At 55.2% G+C, this 18,987-nt stretch overlaps 1 protein-coding gene across 3 annotated transcripts; it reads right to left on the reverse strand.

Annotated features, from left to right (window-relative positions):
* Positions 1-828: 828 nt before the first annotated feature.
* Positions 829-17,818, reverse strand: RBCK1 (RANBP2-type and C3HC4-type zinc finger containing 1). 3 transcript variants are annotated; one of them, XM_032419764.1, is made up of 14 exons: positions 17,774-17,818; positions 17,069-17,158; positions 15,817-15,961; positions 10,896-10,989; positions 10,565-10,763; positions 9,267-9,388; positions 8,961-9,134; positions 7,620-7,780; positions 6,473-6,584; positions 3,799-3,978; positions 2,970-3,068; positions 2,516-2,659; positions 1,938-2,122; positions 829-1,528 (listed from the first exon to the last, which is right to left on the reverse strand). In XM_032419764.1, exons 2-14 carry the CDS (start codon positions 17,088-17,090, stop codon positions 1,489-1,491), a joined length of 1,677 nt encoding a protein of 558 aa, XP_032275655.1. In that variant the 5' UTR covers positions 17,091-17,158; positions 17,774-17,818; the 3' UTR covers positions 829-1,488. The 3 variants fall into 3 exon arrangements, with proteins under 3 accessions (XP_032275655.1, XP_032275656.1, XP_032275657.1); XM_032419765.1 differs by lacking the exon at positions 17,774-17,818 and adding an exon at positions 17,661-17,762; XM_032419766.1 differs by lacking the exon at positions 1,938-2,122.
* Between the last annotated feature and the right edge of the window lie 1,169 nt (positions 17,819-18,987).

Below are 18,987 nucleotides of genomic sequence, written 5' to 3' on the forward strand. Positions count from 1 at the left end.
CTGCAGCCCCGCTCTCCTCCCCGGCAGGGGCTCTGTCTGACCCTTTCTTCCTCCCAGGGCAGCGAGGCCGGCAGAGCACAAGACCCTCACTCATGTTCTCAGAGGACTCTGCTCCCAGTGCCTGGGGTCAACGCTTGAGTCTCGTCATTCGGGGACAGGGGGGCAATGCCTGTCCAGGGACCGGAACGTGCCCTGCCCCATCCCCCAGCCCCAGCCAAAGCCACACGCCCCAACTTCTGGAGCCTGGAATCCAGGCAGGCCTTGAAGGGCAGAGAGGCCCTCCGCCTGTCGTGACGGTGATCCACACGGAAGCTCAGATGATGTTTTCACCATCGAGTACCGGATCTCAATGGGAAAGGGGGCTTGGTCAGAGAAGGCAGCAAAACTTCCATCTCTTTCATCTCTGACCAGCACAGACGGACACCAAAACTGTGCCCTCTTGCCTGAGGTGTTAAAATGGGGATGGCCAGCCCCGCCCCTCAACTGCAGCAGCTTCAAGTGTTCCTGAAAGATCGCTGTCCTCCAACCCTGGATGCCCACCGAGGGGCCACAAGTCTGCAGCAAGGCTGGCCTACCGGCCTTGCCCCCCCCACCCAAGGACCCATCTGCAGACCCGCTTCCTGCCTGACCCAAGAGCACGCAGCCCCTCAAGTGGGCCCAGGGGTGCCTCGACAGGGGCAAGGATCCCCGTGCAGGTCATACCCTCGCTCCACCATTGCCAGGGGCTACCCCACCCTGCCTCGGTGCCCACGGAGCTCGCCATCCTGCCCGCGTGCAGCGTGCCAGCCTGTGACGCTTTCACGCCCCCTCACGACATCACACGCATCCTTTCCTGGAAAGCCATTTTAATTAGCTTACACAGGCAGCAAAGAGGGAGACATGGAAGCTGAACCTGATGCGCTGTGCTTTAGACACCGCCAGGTCTCCCCCTGGCTCCGAACGGGCTTAGCAGCAGCTGTCTAACAGACCGCGGGCCTCCCACAGCAAAGACAGAGAAGAGTCAGCCCCAGAGAGCCGATGGGGAAGCGGTGGGCTCTGGGTGCTCAGCATTCAGCAGATGAGGGCGGTGGAAGGGGGAGAGCATGGACTCACACGGGGCTCTCAGAGGCTCCATCCAGCAGGGCTGTGTTTAAGTCTGGGTCAGGCGGAGGGAAGAGCCGCAGAGAAGAGCTGAGAGGTCTGGCCGGCAAGCCCCAGAGGAAGGGCAAAGGCCCTGGGGCAGATGCAACCATGAACAACACCGACCGCAAGCTTAGACAGGGCCCCCTGCAACACCCCTTGAAAACAAAGCCATCTGCACAGCTTGGAGGCCTTGGTCTCTACAAGGCCTGTCTCAGCCACATGCAAAGGCATCTCCCGGGGGAGAAATCAGAGCCAAAGCACCAGCCCTGTCCCACAGCAGCATGGGGATGTGGGGCTGTCAGCGTGGGGACCAGGCCATCCTCAGCTAGTGGCAGTTCTGACAGCTGGGGTGACAAGGAATCCCATTCACCCGGCAACGGCAGCCCCCACTGGTGTCTCCTGGGCCCTGGAGGATGGGGAGGAGAGAAGGTCATGACAGTGAAGACAGTGCCCTCCCTCCGTCACACCCTCAAAGCGCTGCACGCCCTCACTCCAGGCCTTTGCTTGGGCCGGTCCTCCTGCTACGAACGGCCCCCTCGGCCTCAGCTACCTGATGGAGGCAGTCAGTAAGACCTTTCTGGGCTCCCACAGCGCCCCCAATTACATGGTCTCAGTCTACGCTCCCCTGGACCCAGAGCAGGCAAAGGATGTGACGGATCTTTGCATATCCTGGGTGGGCCCCGCACCCGGGCCCTGGAGACGGGGCGGCTCCCTCTGCCTCCATCTGTCCTGGTGTCCACCTGGATGGAAGGACGAGCCCCCGTCTCCAGGAACAGACTCCTAACAAAGAGGGCCGCCTTCCGTGCCGCACTCACCCCAGACAGCCCGCGGAGCACCTCCCTTGCACGTTTTCAGCTGACTCAGGAGAAGGCGGGAGAGGCCCTGCCACCGTCTCGGCCAGTGTCCCCACGTTACAGATGAGCAGCCTAACCCCACGGCCAGGGTGCACCCGCCGGCGACCCGCTCGCCTCTGACCCCAGACCGACTCCTCATCGCTGCCCTGGGCGGGGGGGTGGGGGGTGGGGGTCGGTCGGCCACCTTTTTCCGTAAAGGGCCGGTTCCTTCAGGCTTCTGGGGCCATACGGTCTCGGCCTTTGTGGGCCAAATGCGGCCGCAGACAGGACACAACGGATGTACCGGGCTGTGCTCCCAGAACACGCTACTTAGGGACAGGACACTTGGATTTCATATCATTTTCACAGCTCACAAGCTAGTCTCCTGTTCTTGGTACTTTTCAAACATTTAAAAAATGTAAAAAACGTTCTTACTTTACCAGCTGGACGAATACAGGCGGTGGCCGGATCTGGCCCAGGGGCTGTCCCCCGTTCTCGGGCAAGGCCGCCGGGGCACCTCCCCGTAGCACCCCCAAGCCTCTGCTCTCCAGAGGACTCACCCCGGGTCCCCAGCGCGGGCCCTTGGTGACCCAGCAGATTTCCGTGTGGCACACAGTGCAGCGGATCCAGTCACAGCCGTCCTTCTTCTGCACCACGATCCGGCACTGCGGGCAGTGCATGGCCTCGCCCTGCTGCAGCATGGACTGGGGCCGGGGGAGGGGGGGGCTTCAGCACCCGCCCCCGGACCCCCGCCCCCTGCAGAGGGAAGCCGGCTCTCCCCTCTGGAGTCGCAGGCTCACTCTCCTCCGCGGCTCCACCAGGCCTCGCTCTTCCTAACTGCTCGCCACCCGCCCACTTGTCCTAACTGGCTCCCATTTCTGGATGGCGATGACACGAGAACGGGGTGACGGTGTTCAGGGCTGCCTGAACCACAGCCCTCTCTGAGAAGCCCCCCACCCACAGAGAGCTCCCAGAGCTCCAACCTCCAGGCCCTCAGCCCCGACCCTGCCTCACCCTGAGCATCTCTGTTGTCTGCCGGGCGGCCACGTCGTTCTGAGCCCGCAGGGCCAGGTCATCCTGGTACTCCTTGCAGTTCATCTGCTCATGGATGGCCTGCGGCGGGGTGAGGGGCTCGAGGTGAGAAGGTTCCTCAAGGGGTTAAGAGGCTGAGAGACGTGAGGGGCACTTAATGCCTCTAGATGATGTCACGGACAGGGCTCGCTTTATACACCAAGCACCTATTTTAGGGAAGGGGACACGGAGGCCAGGGAGGGAAGGCCAGGGTTGTCCCATATGATGATAATAATACCCACGTATGCTAAGTCCTGAGGGCAGAGAAATCCCTACACCCCCTCTCCCCACGACTGCAGGCCCTCCGTCCCTGGCTAGACTCTGCCCCAATCACAGGCCCGATGCTCCGAGACTGAGCTCACTTAGGCTGTGACCAGGCTCGGACCTGTCTACTCGCCCGAGACCAGTCTCTTCAATGGTCAAGTGCTGAGATGATGAGGGGAGGGAGCGGCCTGAGGTCAGGGTCCAGCAAGACTCCATCTGGGGCCAGGGTTGAGGTCGGTCTGTGACTGGGATCGGGGTTCAGTTAGAGGCCAGGGTCAGGGCTCAGTACTGGGCCAAGGCTCAGTCTAGACTGAGGTTCCATCAAGGGCCAGGGCTTGGTCCAAGGCTTAGGCTCAGTATGGGGCCCAGGCCAGGCCCCATCACGGACATGCAGCTATCTGTCCTGACAGGCTAGTGTCACAGCTCCTTTCCCAGGAGAACAGGCACTGAACTGCAGTGAGCTCCTGGCAGGACGAGGGGGATGGACAGCACGGGTCCCTGTCCCCACCTTACAGAGCAGGCAGTTGACGTGGAAGCACACCGGGCAGGTAAACTCGTTGACATCATCCTCAAAGAAGCACCATCCCTTGCAGTCCGGGGTCTTGCAGTGGTAGCTGAAGGCGCTGCGGTTTTCCGCGATGGAGACACCCAGGTCCAGAAACCGCTGGTAATCCTCGGGGGGCAGCAGCTGCCAAAAGGCCCCAACCCGGTTTGCTCGGGGTTCAGAATAGCCGATGAGGGCCCTCCCTGCCCCCAAATATCCTCCATAAAGTCCAGCCTAGCTCCGGCTCTTTACTTCGCACCACCCTCGGTGTTAAAAACTCCATTCAAAAGTGGATTAAAAAGTTCTAGAGATGGATGGTGGTGATGGTTGCACAACAATGTCAGTGTACCTAATGCCACAGAGCTGTACACTTAAAAGTAGTAAAAATGAAAAAAAAAAAAACGGTAAATTTTGTTATGTGTACATTTAAGGAAAAAATGAACAAAAATAATAACTGGCAATGCTGGGGAAGATGTGGTTAAACTAGTATTCTGGTACATCACACTCTGAGAAAGCAACGTGGCAGCTGTGTTTCAACAAAATTTCTCTGACCCATTGGGACTCACTCTACTTCCACGAGTTTATCCTAAGCATATAATATATAAGAAGAGACACCACGCAAAACATTCCTTGAAGCATTCATTACAAACTGAGAAACGGGAATTATTACAGGAAGAGGTATAAGCAGGATAGATACCATAAGATTTATGATAATCCTTAGAAAAATTCTATGGCAAAAGAGCAAAAGTTGTTGTATCCATGCTGGTAACAATGAAGAAAAAATCATGCCTACTTTCTATATCTGAATTGGGTGGTGGTTACAAGAGTTGTATTTGCCAAAACTCACCCAACTGCATGCTTATAAGGGCGCATTTTATTGCATGCCAAGTTTCCCTTAGTAAACTTGATTTAAAAAGGAATAAAGTCACGTCTGCCCACAGACACCAAGGGAAACAGGAAAATGCAGTCAGGGATTCCCTGGGATGGCAGGGTTGTGGGTGACTTTTCTCTTTGATTCCAGTTCTATGTGGTTTAGGCGTGTGTTTTGTAAAGATAAGCTCCACTGCATTACTCTGCTGATCCCTGCCCCTTTCTCCCTCTGCCACACCTGACCTTCTCTGAGTCTTGGGTCAACCCCCAAGGGCTCTGGGGAAGCATGGGCCCTGCAGCCCCTTGGCAGGAACTCTGGTCCCATCACAATGCCCTTGGTAGGGATGGACCTCAAGGAAAAACCTCTGGGTAATCACCATGGGTGCCAGGACATATGGAATGACTGACTCCATGTCTTTCCATAGGAGCTTTCCAGGCCGCAGTGAGAAGGCCTTAGCAACCCCCTGGAGCCACCCTTCCCTGATGCCCCACAGACAACAGATAAAAGGGGCTGTTCTTGGTGTTAGGTGAAGTTCCCCAAGCTCTACCCTTTCTGCCCCACCCTTCTCAGCTGAGGTAGACCCCCTGGGCTTCAGGAAATACTAGGAGCAGTCAAGGAGGTTCGCAGAAGCAGGATCCTAAGGGAGAGGCAGGAGCAACAGAGGTCTTGGGGACGTGCCTGTGGGGTCTCCCATGTGGACCTCAGCCACCTTTGACCCTGCCTCATATTTTGGCCTCGGAATCCCAAGATGCCCATTTCTGAGAAGGCCCTTCCCAACAGTTTAAAAACCATGAATGAAGCCCAACAGTCAATTTTCCAGGTGGGGAAATGGAGACTCACAGAAGGGTGAGAACTTGGAAATAATACTGATAATAGTTACAGTGAATGCGCACGCCTGGACGCCTACAGCACTGGAATGGACTGCTGGAGGGATGGCCCCATTTATTCATGTCTCCCTGACGCCACACCCTTGGGTGGTCCCCTCTCACAGGGACTCTGGGCTTGAGCATGCTCAGTGGGAGGGCAGCGAGGGAACGAAGAGGGGAGGTACTCGTGCACTGAAGCCCCCTGCTGGCTGCTCTTGGAACCTGAGGACCATCAGCGGGGGAGCAGGCCTGGCCTGCTTGACCCAGCCAGAGAGCAAAGTGGAAAGAGGCCCAGCCGCCCTCCGCCCCCCCCCCCCCCGCCACTGCAGGTAAGACCATCCTGAATCAGTCCAGGGCAGCTGACCCACCAGCTAAACCCACCTGAGGCCGGCCAGGCCCAGCAGGAGCTACAAGAATTGTCTGGCTAAGCCCAACCCCAATGACTAACTTGCAGATTCAAGAACTAAATAAACAGTGTTGTCTGAAGACACTATGTCTGGAAAACTTGTTACGCAGCAAAAGCAAACTGATACAAGGGCTCACCCACTGTGTGTCAAGCACTACTCTAGAATCTTTATACACACTCTTCTCCTATATTCTTCACAGCCTTTGAAGAAACTAACTTCGACCCTAACTGAGATGAGAAAAGCAAGGCATGGGTTGAGTATCTGACTTGAGGTCACCGGGGCCAATGGGCCCAGTTTCCCCACCCCCAGTTTCCTAACGCCTCTGCTGTCTTTCCTTCACAACGGTGGTTTCTTTACCAGCTACATGCCCCAAGTCCCGACCTCTTCACTGCTTGGCCCCTGGCATCCCACGCAGAAGGGTCTGGATAAATGTGTGCTGTCTGAGATGTGCCGGCTCAGGGCGTGCCCCTCCCTCCCCCGTTCCCAGGCCTTACCGCCCGGATCTCTCTCTCCAGCAGCTTGCCTGAGCACGAGTAGGTGTTGTCAATGAAGGGGCAGGAGACCTCGGCCTCCTGGCTGTTGCGGATGGTGCCCTGCAGACACTCCCTGGAGGGGGAGTGGGGTGAGGGGTGGAGGTTAGGGTCATCTGAAGCCCATCTGACTCCTCACGTGGTGAGGCCTGACCCCAGGGAGGCTTTTCCTCAGTACCTCCCTTCCTATCCCTCCCACAAAGCCATCAGCAAGGCCTCCACCTCTGTCCACCCTGCTGCCACCCCCACTGCTCTGGTCTAGGCCCCCATCACCCCTCGCGCAGCTTCACTGGGATCCCTGTGTCCATCTGTCCCCAGCAGTCTCCCACCCCGACCTGCCCAGAACAAACCTGCACCCCTCACTACGGCTCACAAGAACCCCAGGGACAGGTCCTCCCTAACACCTCTCTGTCCATCCCTCTGCTCTGGCCACACCGACCCCTGCTTGCCGCAGATGGGCCAGGCACACCCCTGCACCAGACCTTCTGGTCTCTGTTCAAGTGCTACCTCCCGTGGGGCTTCCCTGACCCCCTCCTGAAGCAGAGCCCCTGGGTTTTCTTTCCTCATAATTCACCGGGACTTAGATCTGACACAATTTACAATTATACGAGTCATGATTTGATTACCAGCAGCCTCTCCACTGGAAGGTAAGCTCCAGGAGGCAGGAACAGCTTTTGTGTTCACCCCTGGATCCCTAGGCCTAGCCCGGTCCCTGGCACCCAGGGGCCACTCAACAAACACCTGCTGTGATGAAGGAGGACCCCCTTTCCAGAGCCCAGGGCTGGCAGCCTGCCCACCAGCCAGGCAGCGAGCGGGCTCGGCTCCGGCTGCCAGGGACTGGGCCTCAACGCCCTCGGAGGGGCCCGCGCGGACGGCGGCTGAGGGCCGGAACCAGAATGCCTGAGCAGTGTGGCCGCGAGGAGGCGGCAGGCCTCTCTGCACCTCCCACGCCTCCTTGGCAAAATGCGGTGACAGCGCCTACCTCGCAGGTTTTTGCGGGCATCCAATGAGATGTAAGCGCACGGGCCCCACCCACTCTCAGCCCTCCGGTAACTGGCGGCAGCGAGAACCGCGGCCCCGCTGGGGGTGGGGGTGGGGGCGGGGGCCGCACCTGCAGAAGGCGTGCAGACACTCACGCAGCACCACGGCATCGCCGGGCGCCAGCACCAAGTAGCACACGGGGCACTCGGTGGGCTCGGTGTTCAGCACCAGGCTCCTCTGATCCAGCTGGACGTGCTGCAGGTAGTTCCCCTCCTGCTGCTGCTGCTTCCGCTGGGCACACGGGGCGGGGCCGCGGGGCGGGTCAGGGTCTCAGGGGAGGGGCAGACCACGAAGGGGGCGGGACCAGGTCAGACCCCGGAGGCGGGGCAAAGCTGGCGGAGAGTCAGGATCCCTGGGTGGGGGGGGGGAGGGGGGGGGGGGGGGGGGTGGCCTGGCCGTAGGCAGGAGACGAGATGCTGGGAAGGGTGGGGCCAGCGCGAGGCCCGGAGGCGAGGGGGGAAGCCACGGGCGGGAGGCGGGCCAGGCTGGGGCAGGTCGGGGCTGCAACCAGGGGTCAAGCCACGCGAGGGAGTGATGGCGGTAGGGAAAGGAAGGGGGTTAAGGTCTGAGGGGGTAGTCTGGGATAAAAGGGCTCACATCCCTGCCAAGAAGCAGGGCACGGCTGGGCAGGGGGTGGGGTCGGAGCCGGTCAAGGTCACAGAGTGGGTCAGGGGTATGGAGGTGGTGATAAAGCTAGGGAGCAAGGCAAGACGGGAGAGGACGGGGTCTGGGCCAAGACTAGGTAAGACCACAAATGAGGTGATGGCTGGGGCGGGGCAAGGACAGCACTGGATCCAAGGGGAATGCAGGTGAGGGTTGGGGGGCATCCGATCAGAATGGGAAACACTCAGGATCTGGTATCTGTGTAATCAGAGCTTGTGTCAGGATGGGGGGGCAGAGCTATGGGAGGGGCAGGACAGAGGGCGGGGTCAACCTCGCAGGGAGAGGTGAAAGGCTGGGTCCAGGCTCATAGGAAGTCAGGGGTGAATCACAACAGGGAGGGAGGGGGTCAGGAATAGTAGGGTCCAGGGTGAGGTGACGTCTGAGTGGAGCAGGAGCTAGGTCACAGGCGGATAAGGAGGAGGTGGACAAAAGCACGGTCAGAGCTAGGGTACCGGAGTCACAGCCAGGGGAGTTGTCCGCACAGTGGGTGTGGGAGTCAAAGCTAGGGGCGGAGCCACAGCCCCAGTGGGGGCGGGGCATGTGATCACAGCCAGGGAGCAGGGTCTCAGCACCTAAGACCTCCAGGAGAGGGCGAGTCACAGTCAAGTGCAGAGTCAGCACCAGCGGTGGGCTCAGGAGGGGGCAAGGCGGCAACGCGGAAGGAGCGGCAACGCGGAGGTGCCTCCCTTCCAGTCCTACGCCTCCCCGCCCGGTCTGCGCGTGTGTGTCCCGGGACTTCCACGCCCACCTGCTGGTACTGGCGCAGCGCCTCCTCCTCGCCCGCCAGGCGCGCTCTCTCCTCCTCGTCGGGCTGGTACGAGGCAGGGACCTGGTAGGCCTCAGGCCGCGCCCGGCAGCACATCTCGCAGCCGGGCCTCGTGGGCTTGTTAATGAAGGTGCAGCCGGGGCACTGCCAGCCCACCTGGGAGCAGAGCCGGGGAGTGGGGGTTGAGCACGGCGCGGGGAGTCGGGCGGGGGCGGGGCCCGGGAGCGCGGAGGCGGAGTCGGGGGTGGGGCGCGCGGTCACCAGCACGCGGAGGCGGGGGCGGCTTACCGGCGGGGGTTCGGGCGTGGCGTCGGGCTGGCCCCGCCCCGGCTCCTGGGGGACTCCAGGCTTCGTGGGGCCGGGCTCCAGAGGGCCCCGAGGCTGCAGCGTGAGGTCCTTGAAGCCCAGATCTAGGGAGGAGGGTTTAGGGGGTGGCAGATCCAGCAGCCCACTTCGTGCACACTCTGAGCCAGCCAGGCGCCCTGCGGCCCCCCCCACCCCCCCGCACCGCTCCCTCCTCCCTGGGGGAGTCTCCAGCTCGGTTCCCCAGGTGAGCCTAGACCTGGCTGAATGTCCGGCTCCTACAGGGTCAGGGGCCCTCCTCCACGCGTGAGTGCTCCTGCGAGCCCCCGCTTAAAAACCCGGGCCTAAAAACCGGCCACCTATGCTCCTTACGTCATACACCTAGAGGCCCAATCACTTCTGAGATGCTCCTGACAAATACTGAATCTGCATCCATTCACGAGGGGATATCGGACAGAAAAAAAACCCAAAAACAAAACTGGCCGGACTCTTCAAATATCAGGAAAGTCAAAGTAAGACTGAGGACACCAAAGATTGAAAGACCCTGAGAGACATGAGGCCACTGCCAGGTGTCTGGCTACAAAGGACATTCGTGCAACAACTGGTGAAATCTGGGTAACATCTGTGGATTAGATAATAGTATTTCATCATTGTTAATTTCCTAAATTTGGTAGTTGTATGTTTACCACATGTAAGAAAATGACCCCTTCTCCAAGAACATGAACACTGAAGTATTTAGGCGAGAGGGACATCATGTCTGCAACTTCACAACAGTTCAGAAAAAAATTATTTAGACATATATAAATAATTATATATAGAGAATGACAAAGCAAAGTAATTGTGGTCAAGTGTTAGTATTTTGGGGAATCCACATGAAAGGTACTTGGGAATTTGTTATACAATTCTTTGTACAATGTTGCAACTTTTCTATAAGTCTGAAATACTTTCAGATGATAAGCAAAAAATTTAAACGCTATTATTGTCATCATCATATCCAATGTACAGATTTAGAAACCGAGGAAGAGAGACAGGAAGGGACGGGCCCGAGGTCGTCCAGCTGATGAACGCCGGAGCCAGGACTGAACTCAGCCCCCCTCCTCCCCCAGACCAGCTGCTCTCAAAATGGCTCTGAAATGGCTCCCTCCGGGGTGCCCTTTGTCCTCTCTTCCCCACTATGGATAAGGTCCTCCTGGTGACAGCTCCTGACCAAAAGCCACGGGCTCTGCTCCCTCTCACCCTGTGATCTCAGGTGAGTCCCATGGCGCTCAGAGGAAGAGCCTCACCTTCCAGCATCCGCAGCTGCCTCTCCCGCTGCAGCTCCTGAGGGTTCAGTGAGGTGTTGCAGGCTGACAGCAGATAGAGGTAGGCACTGTCCCCATTCCGCCGCACCCCGTGGGAGTGCAGGGTCTCTTGGTCCCGGGCCAGCCGCTGCCCAATCACCCACTGCTGCAGGACGGGCGGAAAGCCGTAGTCCAGGAATACCTGGGGGGGGGGGCGGGGTACGGAGAGCAGGAGAGTGAAAAGGGAGGATCAGAGTAAAGAGAGGTAGAAGCAAAATGGGAAGCATGTGCCCTGATGTTTCCCTTTAGTGTGGCCCCACCCCTGCCAACTCACCATGTCCTTGAGGGAAGCCACGGTCATGTCAGGGCGCACGGTGAGCCAGATGCTGACCGTGTGCATCTGAGCATCCTCCACGCTCACCCACAGCCTGCGGAGAAGGTCACAGGTCCAACCCCGGCCACCAGCTATTGGCACGGACGTGTCTGCACACTTGTGCACGCGTATGCATGTGTACAGACCCAAGGGCACACGCCCACACCCCGCCCCCCCCGGGGTAGAGGCCCTTCCTGGATTCCCACAGCACTGGGCTTCCTTCTTGATCAGAACCCACCGCGTAAGCCCCTGCAACGGCTTGGCACTGCTCTGAGAATCAGATCCACGCTCACCGGGCCACACCAAGGCCTCTGCGAGTGGCCCCTCCCCACTCTGCAGCCTCCTCTCTCATTCTGTCCTTCGGTCCTTAGCCAAGCCACCAACAGTTGTTATTTACTATATGCCAAGACACGTCAAAGCACTTCATATGTTTTAGCTCATTTAATGCTCTCCACGAACCCATGAGGCAGCTACTGCTGTCACTGCTGCTTTATGGATAAAACCCCGAGGCACAGCCAGGTCACACTGACTCTACTGAGTAAGCACTGAATGACTGTGAGACGCAGGATTCCAAGCCGGTGTCATTCCAGAGAAACACCAGCCTTCTCAAGGACCCTTCAACGTTTCTGGAAGATCAAAAGCATGAAAAGGAAGGGCTAAGATAAAAAACAAGAACAAAAACAAAACAAAACAGAACTGATCCCAAAGGAAACAGAAAAATCAGAATACAGAACAAGAAGAGCAAGGAGCAATCAATAAATGAGGACAAGCTCCCGGAAATGTAAAACGTGACTCCTGACTAACCTAACCTTCAGCTCCAACTACAAGTTCACAAGAAAAACTGGAGATCCTAAATGACAGGCTGAGACAGCAATTAAGAAATCCAGAATGTGGGAAAATTCTGGAAGTCCAAGACCCGGTTTCTTAAATTAATGGCATAAAAAGAGAGGGAGAATAAAAAGGACGATATTAAGAAATGTTACGTGTAGATCTCCTTTGGCTCCTGACAGGAACAAACCTACTATAAAAATTGTTAGTGAGATAATCAGGGAAATTTTAATATAAACAGTATTAGAGGATTTTAAGGAATTATTACTAATAATTCCTTAGTTATTTTTAGGTGTGATAATGAATCCAAGTTCATAAACAAGCCACGGGGAGGTCACGTACAGCACGGTGACTATAGTTAACAATACTGTGTTGTATATCTAAATATTGTTGAGAATAAGTCTTAAAACCTCTTATCACAAGAAAAAATAGGGGTGCCTGGCTGGCTCAGTCAGTAGAGCATGTGACTCTTTTTCTTTTTTTAAGATTTTCTTTCTTTCTTTGACAGAGAGAGAGCACAAGCAGGGCTCCGGAGCGGCAGGCAGAGGGAGAGGGAGAAGCAGTCTCCCCGCCGAGCAAGGAGCCCGCCTGGGATCATGACCTGAGCCAAAGGCAGACTGAGCCACCCAGGCGCCCCTAGAACATGTGACTCTTGATCTTGGGGTGGTGAGTTGAAGTCCCATGTTGGGTGCAGAGATTACTTAAAAGTAATAATAATCTGGGGCGCCTGGGTGGCTCAGTCGGTTAAGCGTCTGCCTTCGGCTCAGGTTATGATCCCAGGGTCCTGGGATCGAGCCCCGCATCGGGCTCCCTGTTCGGCAGGAAGCCTGCTTCTCCCTCTCCCACTCCCCCTGCTTGTGTTCCCTCTCTCGCTGTGTCTCTCTCTCTCAAATAAATCAATAAAATCTTTAAAAAAATAATAATAATAATCTGTAAGTATGTGAGGCGCAATGGACGTTAACTTATTGTGGTCATCACGGCACGATACACACATGTACCAAATCATTATGGCGTCCATCCAAAATGATTCTGAGCCTCCACTTCCAACATGTGGACGGGAAGAGGGGAGCTCCTCACACAGCCCCCAGCAATTCTCGGGCACCAGTAGGGCGTCCTACATTGCAACTCAATTCTGATCCCATCCACCCAGAGACAGCAGCTGCGTGCACAGGTTGAGGGCTCAGCCCGATGAGCCTGCCCCTCCCCCCATGCCAATCACAAGCCCGGGTTGTCACCTGTGCTCTCATCAGCTATAGAGTTGGGGGTTCCAAGAGCCCACTCCTCGGGTTCAATTAATTTGCTAGAGCAGTTCCTAGAACTCGAACATTTTACTTACTAGATCACTGGTTTATTATAAAAGGATATAATTCAGGAACAGCCAGATGGAAGAGACACACAAGGCAAGGTACATGGGAAGGGGTGAGGAGCTTCCATACCCTCTTGGACTGTACCGTTCTCCCCAAATCTCCATGTGTTCACCAACCCAGGGGCTCTCTGAACCCTGTCCTTTTCAGTTTTTATGAAGATTTCATTACATAGGCATGATTGGTTAAACCACTGCCACTGGGGACTGATGCAACCTCAGCCCCTGTCCCCTCCCAAGAGGTCAGAGGGATGGGACTGAAAGTTCCAACCCGCTAATCACCGGGGTTGGTTGCTCTGGTGACTAGCCCCTATTCTTAGGTGATCTGGGGACATTCCAAAAGTCACCTCATTCACATAACGAAAGGCACCTCTACCACTCTCATCACTTACAAAGTTCCAAGGAGGTCTGTGCCAGGAAAGGACAAAGACCAAATATGTATTCCTTATTATAAATCACAATATCACATCCCCTTAAACTAATACAATGTTATATGTCAGTGATATCTCAGTAAAACTGGGGGAAAAAAAATGTCCATGTAAACGGTGGACACAAATGTTCCCGGCAGCAGCATTACTCATATTAGCTGAAAAGTGGAAAAAAACCAAATGTCCATCAAATGATTAATAGATAGAGAAAATATGGTATATCCATACAGTGGATTATTATTCAGCAACAAAAAGAAAGAAAGTTCTGGGGCACCTGGGTGGCTTAGTCGGTAAGCATCCGACTCTTGATCTCAGGGTCATGAGTTCAAGCCCTGCACTGGGCTCCACGTTTAGGGGAGCCTACTTAAAAAAATAATAATAAATAAACAAAAATAAAAGGAATAAAGTTCTGATACATGCTACAACACGGATGAATTGAGAAAACATTATGCTAAGTGAAAGAAGCCAGACACAAAAGGTCACATGTTGTATGATTCCATTTATATGAAATATCCAGACTAGGCACAACCCTGGAGATAAGTAGATTAGTGGCTGCCTAAGGCTGGGGTTGCGGAAAGGCAGGGAGATGAGGAGTGACTACTAATAAGCACAGACCTGGGTTCTGCAGGGGGTGATAAAAACGGTCTAGAAGTGGGGCGCCTGGGTGGCTCAGTCGGTTAAGTGTCTGCCTTCAGCTCAGGTCATGATCCCAGGGTCCTGGGATCGAGCCCCGCATCGGGCTCTCTGCTCAGCGTGGAGTCTGCTTCTCCCTCTCCCTCTGCCCCTCCCCCTGCTCCTGCTCTCACTCTCAAATAAATAAATAAAATCAAAAAAAAAAAAAGTTCTATAATTGATTGTGGTGATGGTTGCACCACTCTGAATATACTAAAAGCCTTGAACTATACACTTTAAATTGTTGAATTGTATGGTATGTCAACTATACCTCAATGAAACCATTAAAAAATCAAATGGGATCCACCAGGATCACTGAAAATCACAACTATGAAACTACTGTCTTACTATGTATGCAGCAGCAAAAAAGCAGCAGGAAAAAGATAAACCCTGCCGTTTATTGAGTGACTGACATGTGCGAGGCACAGTGCTAAGCATTACAACATCAAGCTTAAGTCTCCTGGAGAAAGACTAACAGTATCCATCCTCCCTTGCTGCTCTTGCTAACAGAACCCCTGAATTCTAGTTGGATACCTGGTCACATTTCACAGCCTCCCTTCAAGCTGAGTGTGGCTGTGAGAATAAGTTCTGGTCCGCAGGAACTTAGTGGAAAAAGTGTGCAACTTTCTGAGCTGTGTGCTCTTAAGTGTGGGAAGGGGTGTCCTTCTTCCCTTCTGTAGAGGCCGCTTTTGGGCAACAAGCTGGAGCAATGGAAACTTGATCAAGGCAAAAGGGCCCACAGCAACCACCAAAGCTGAATGCAAATAGGCTCATTAAGCGACCCACCTCAAAATATGCATAGCCCTAGCTCACAATGGCTTACTTACACCAGACACAGTTACCAATAAAGGGAAAATTCCATCAGTTCCCAGTCCCCTACTTCCCTACTCTGCCCTTTAACTCAGCCCCCTACCCAGCCTCATTGAAGACAGTCGGTCCTGCTGTCCCGCCCACCGCTCCCCTGCAGTGTAGTCAATAAACTTCTGTCTCCTTTGTTCGGCCTAGGGTGAATTCTTTCACCTCCTGGGGCTGCCAGCTCCCACCCGGTTGGGTGGCCTCACATTTGGCCCTCCCCCCAACTGATCGGGAGAGAAACCACACCTTTCTCCTTACTGCTGACAAGAATGCTGATGTGATGGCTGGAGCTGGAATAGCCATTTTGGACGATGAAGCAAACCTCAGAATGGAGTCCATGAATGACAGAAAAACAGGACAGAAGCATGAGTCTCTGAGGACTACAGGAAGCACAGCCTCCACATCTAGACTGCCTGCTGTCAAACTTATTTATGCCACTGTTATTAGGTTTTTTCTGTTACATGAGGACTAACATTCTAATACACCTTCTAACCACCCTATGAGATAACTTACTATTATTGCCCCATTTTAAAAATTTAAAAAGCCCTGAAGCTCCGAGAGGTGAAGTGACTTGCCATAGATCTCACAGGTGATTAGTGACAGAGCTTGGGTTTGAACCTAGGTCTCCTGACACCAGAACCTGCCACTAAACATAACTGTTCTATAGGCAAGAATATATTGTGGTCCGCTGCAGTTCGGGAAACCCTAAGTCTTTGGCCACCCATGCACTCCTTACCTGATGTCCTGTGTTGGGGAGACCTCGGGCTTTAGTCGCACAGTCAGGGGCACCCGTTGCTCTGCCAGCCAGATGGCACACTGCACTGCCACCTTTTCATCCCCGCCTGCCACTGCCCGGCTGAGTCTCAGGGCCATCTCCTCGGCTGAAATCCAGCACAGTGGAAGCAGGTTAGCACAGGGTTTATCTTTCAGGAGCTGGGGGTGAGGGAGGTGGTGATCCCTTGTACATGGTGCTTCCTCTGTCTTCCTGGTGAACTCCTACATATCCTTCAGTACCCAGCTTAAAAGTCCCTTTGTCTGAGGGGCCTTCTCTGAAACTCCCCATTCCCCCTCCCTGTTCATTTGGTTCTATTTTTCCTTCATACTCCCAGGTCCCCATACTTCCATTCACTTATCTGACAAGCATTTATTGAGCTTCTACTGTGTACCAACCACTGCCGTAGAAACTGGCATTCAGCAGTGAATAAGATAAACAGGGTCCCTCTCCCCATGGACCTCCCAGCCCAGTAAGGAGACAGACACCAGAAAAAAATTCAGATTGTGATCCATGCTGGCAAGGAAATAAACAGGGTAAGATCAGGGAAGGCCTCTAGGAGGAGGTGATGCTGAAGCTGAGACCAGAAGGAGAAGCTACATATGTCCAGACCCAGTTAGGGAAGAGTATACCAGGTGGAGAGAAAGGTAAGGGCAAAGGCCTTGAGCAAGAAATGGTTAGATGAGAACAGAGAGAAGCCAGCGGGAGCTCCATCAGAATGAACAAGGGGGTGAATGGGGTAAGACTATGAGGTCAATAAAGCCCAAAGGGCCTTGTGGGCTAACCAAGGGCTCTGGCTTCTGTTTTAAGAACACAGAGGAGCACCTGATGGGGGGATTTAAGCAGGGTGATGACATGACTTGACATGTTCTACAATGCTGGGTGGAGGAAGCAAGACGGGAGGCAAGGGCCCCTGATAATCAGGTCAATTGAGATCTGTCTCCCCCACCAGCCTGCGAGGTCTCCTGTGCCCTCCGGGAGCTCCCTACCCCATCGCAGCAGAGTTGGCTCACGGTGGCCTCAGGGGCATCCCATAATTGAATGAAAAGCCTCTGGCAGCAACCAGGCCCCAAAGAAGGAAACTGAGGGGCACGTGGGTAGAGGAAGGACACTGTTAAAGCTCCCTCTCCCGGGTCCTTCTGGGGAGGGGAGGCCGGGTCCTGTCGGGGCCCACCTCCTAACGGAAGTTTCCCAGCCGCCTCCAGGGGGTGCCCACCTTTCTTGTTCTTCTCGTCCATCTGGCTTGGTTGCGCCCATCCCCCCGGGCGGGGGCAGCAGCTCCGGAGAAATGCTATCCCTGGGTCACCTGGCAGAGGGCGGACGACCACAAGCAACTCAGCCCCCACCGATGGCCTCCGACGCGGCCCGAGCCCTCTTTGTGCCTTGGTGTCCCCAGCGGCAATCGGGTAACATCCCAAGCACCGGGGACCGGGTATGGGAAGCGGCCGGGACCCCGCGTGGGAGGTGAAAGGGCAGGCGGCACAGAGCCAAGCCCACAATGCGCGACAGAGGAAACGGGACAGGCCTGGGGCGGGGATGAGAGTGACGCCGCACGGCCGGGCGCTGTTTAGCCCCCGGGGAGGGGCCCCACTTTTCGCTGCTAGGAGCGCCCCTGGCGCCCAGAATTACAGCCACACTCTCTCCCCTCCGGGGTGGCCTCAGACAGTGGGGAGGGGAGGAGAGCAAGCTACAGCGGAAGGGAAAGTGAAAGTGGAGGCCCCGGAAGTGGGGCAGCAGATTGTTGGGACATCCGGACACCCCCCGCCCCCACACACCGCCCGGCCCACCCAGGGGCGGCTGCCACCTACGCAGTCCCCGGCGGTCCCCGCCCTGCTCCGGATCACGGCGGTCCGGGTGCTCAATGACCTTGACCGGAGTGACCCCTGTTGGGCTGACCTCAGACTCCCCGACCCTCACTCACCGGCCCTGCCGCGCCCGCAGCGCCGCGGGAAGGGGCGGGGGCGGGGGCGGGGCCCGGATGGGGGCGGGGCCGTGACTGCCGGGGCGGGGATTGGGCGGTATTGGGGTGGGGCGCAGCGCGGAACCACCCCGGCTCAGCCTCCGCGGACCCACCCGCACACCTGAGGGTGAGCCGCATCCTCGGCTCTGTTTGCTGAAGACCAGCGGAAGTTCTGGCCTCACCTGACGGCTTCTCCTTTTGGCCCCAGCAGTCCATTTTCCACCTGCTGCCAGAGGGTCCCTAGAATGTCAATCAAACCACTCCTCAACACACTCGCAGTAGTTCCCAACACTCTCATGGCAAAGTAAAAGCCAAGGTCCTCCCCACGGCCTGCAAACTGCCTCTCCTCCTTCCCTGACTACTGTTAAACCTAAAATATAAAACAGCCAGTTATTTTCCCAGCAAAATGGGTTTATTCAGGAATAGCCAAGAATTGCAATTTGGGACATTCAAGCTATGAAAAACCATGGGCAAGTCTAACAAACAAAGAAAAGGAACATTATTTTACTGAGAAGGAGGAAACTGGGAGGGGTGCTTTGAGCCAAAATCCATTGGAGAAAAACAAGAGTTCAGGGTGATGACAGGCTCTCATTGGCGGAGTTACAGAGGTAATGGATTTCTTGTAGGGGATGCAATGCACATCTTTCCCTGTCGGGGCCTGTAGTTGATACTTTCCTGTTGAGGACTCTTTGTTGGGGTGTGTAACTGACAATTCCTCCTGTAAGGGACCTCCAGGGGTACCTGTCAGACCTCCCCTTCCTGGCCTCCCCACTCCATTTTAGTGAGGTCTCCCTTGATTACTTGGCTCACTCCACTCAAGCCCATTGGCCTCCTAAGTCCTGCAACAAGGCAGACACACTCCACCTCAGGGCCTTTGCATATGCCATAACCCAAATATCCTTATAGCTTGCTCTCTCCCTTTAGTTTGGTCTTTACCCTAGAGTCTTCCCCGTCCACTCTATCTGAAATTTCACACACCCACATACATCCAGCATTTCATATCCTCCTTCCTGGCTTCATTTTTTTTTTTTTTTTCTACAGCATATATTACTATCTAATGGCATATTTTACTAATTTATCTTGGGGTTTTTTTTTTGTTTTTTTTTTTTGTTGTTGTTGTTGTTGTTTTGTCTATTTCCCTCTTCTAGAGGCCAGGACTCTTGTCTATTTTGCTC

The sequence above is a fragment of the Phoca vitulina genome, unplaced genomic scaffold (genome assembly GCF_004348235.1).
Source record: "Phoca vitulina isolate PV1807 unplaced genomic scaffold, GSC_HSeal_1.0 scaffold22, whole genome shotgun sequence".
Lineage (NCBI taxonomy): Eukaryota > Metazoa > Chordata > Mammalia > Carnivora > Phocidae > Phoca > Phoca vitulina.

Excerpts from the sequence above, each read along its gene's own strand:
- RBCK1 (XM_032419764.1), bottom strand. The coding sequence starts at position 17,090 with ATGGACGAGAAGAACAAGAAAG. Across the intron at positions 9,135-9,266 it reads CCACGCCCGAACCCCCGCCG|GTGGGCTGGCAGTGCCCCGG; the intron begins GTAAGCCGCCCC and ends CTCTGCTCCCAG. Across the intron at positions 2,660-2,969 it reads AGACAACAGAGATGCTCAGG|TCCATGCTGCAGCAGGGCGA; the intron begins GTGAGGCAGGGT and ends CCCCGGCCCCAG.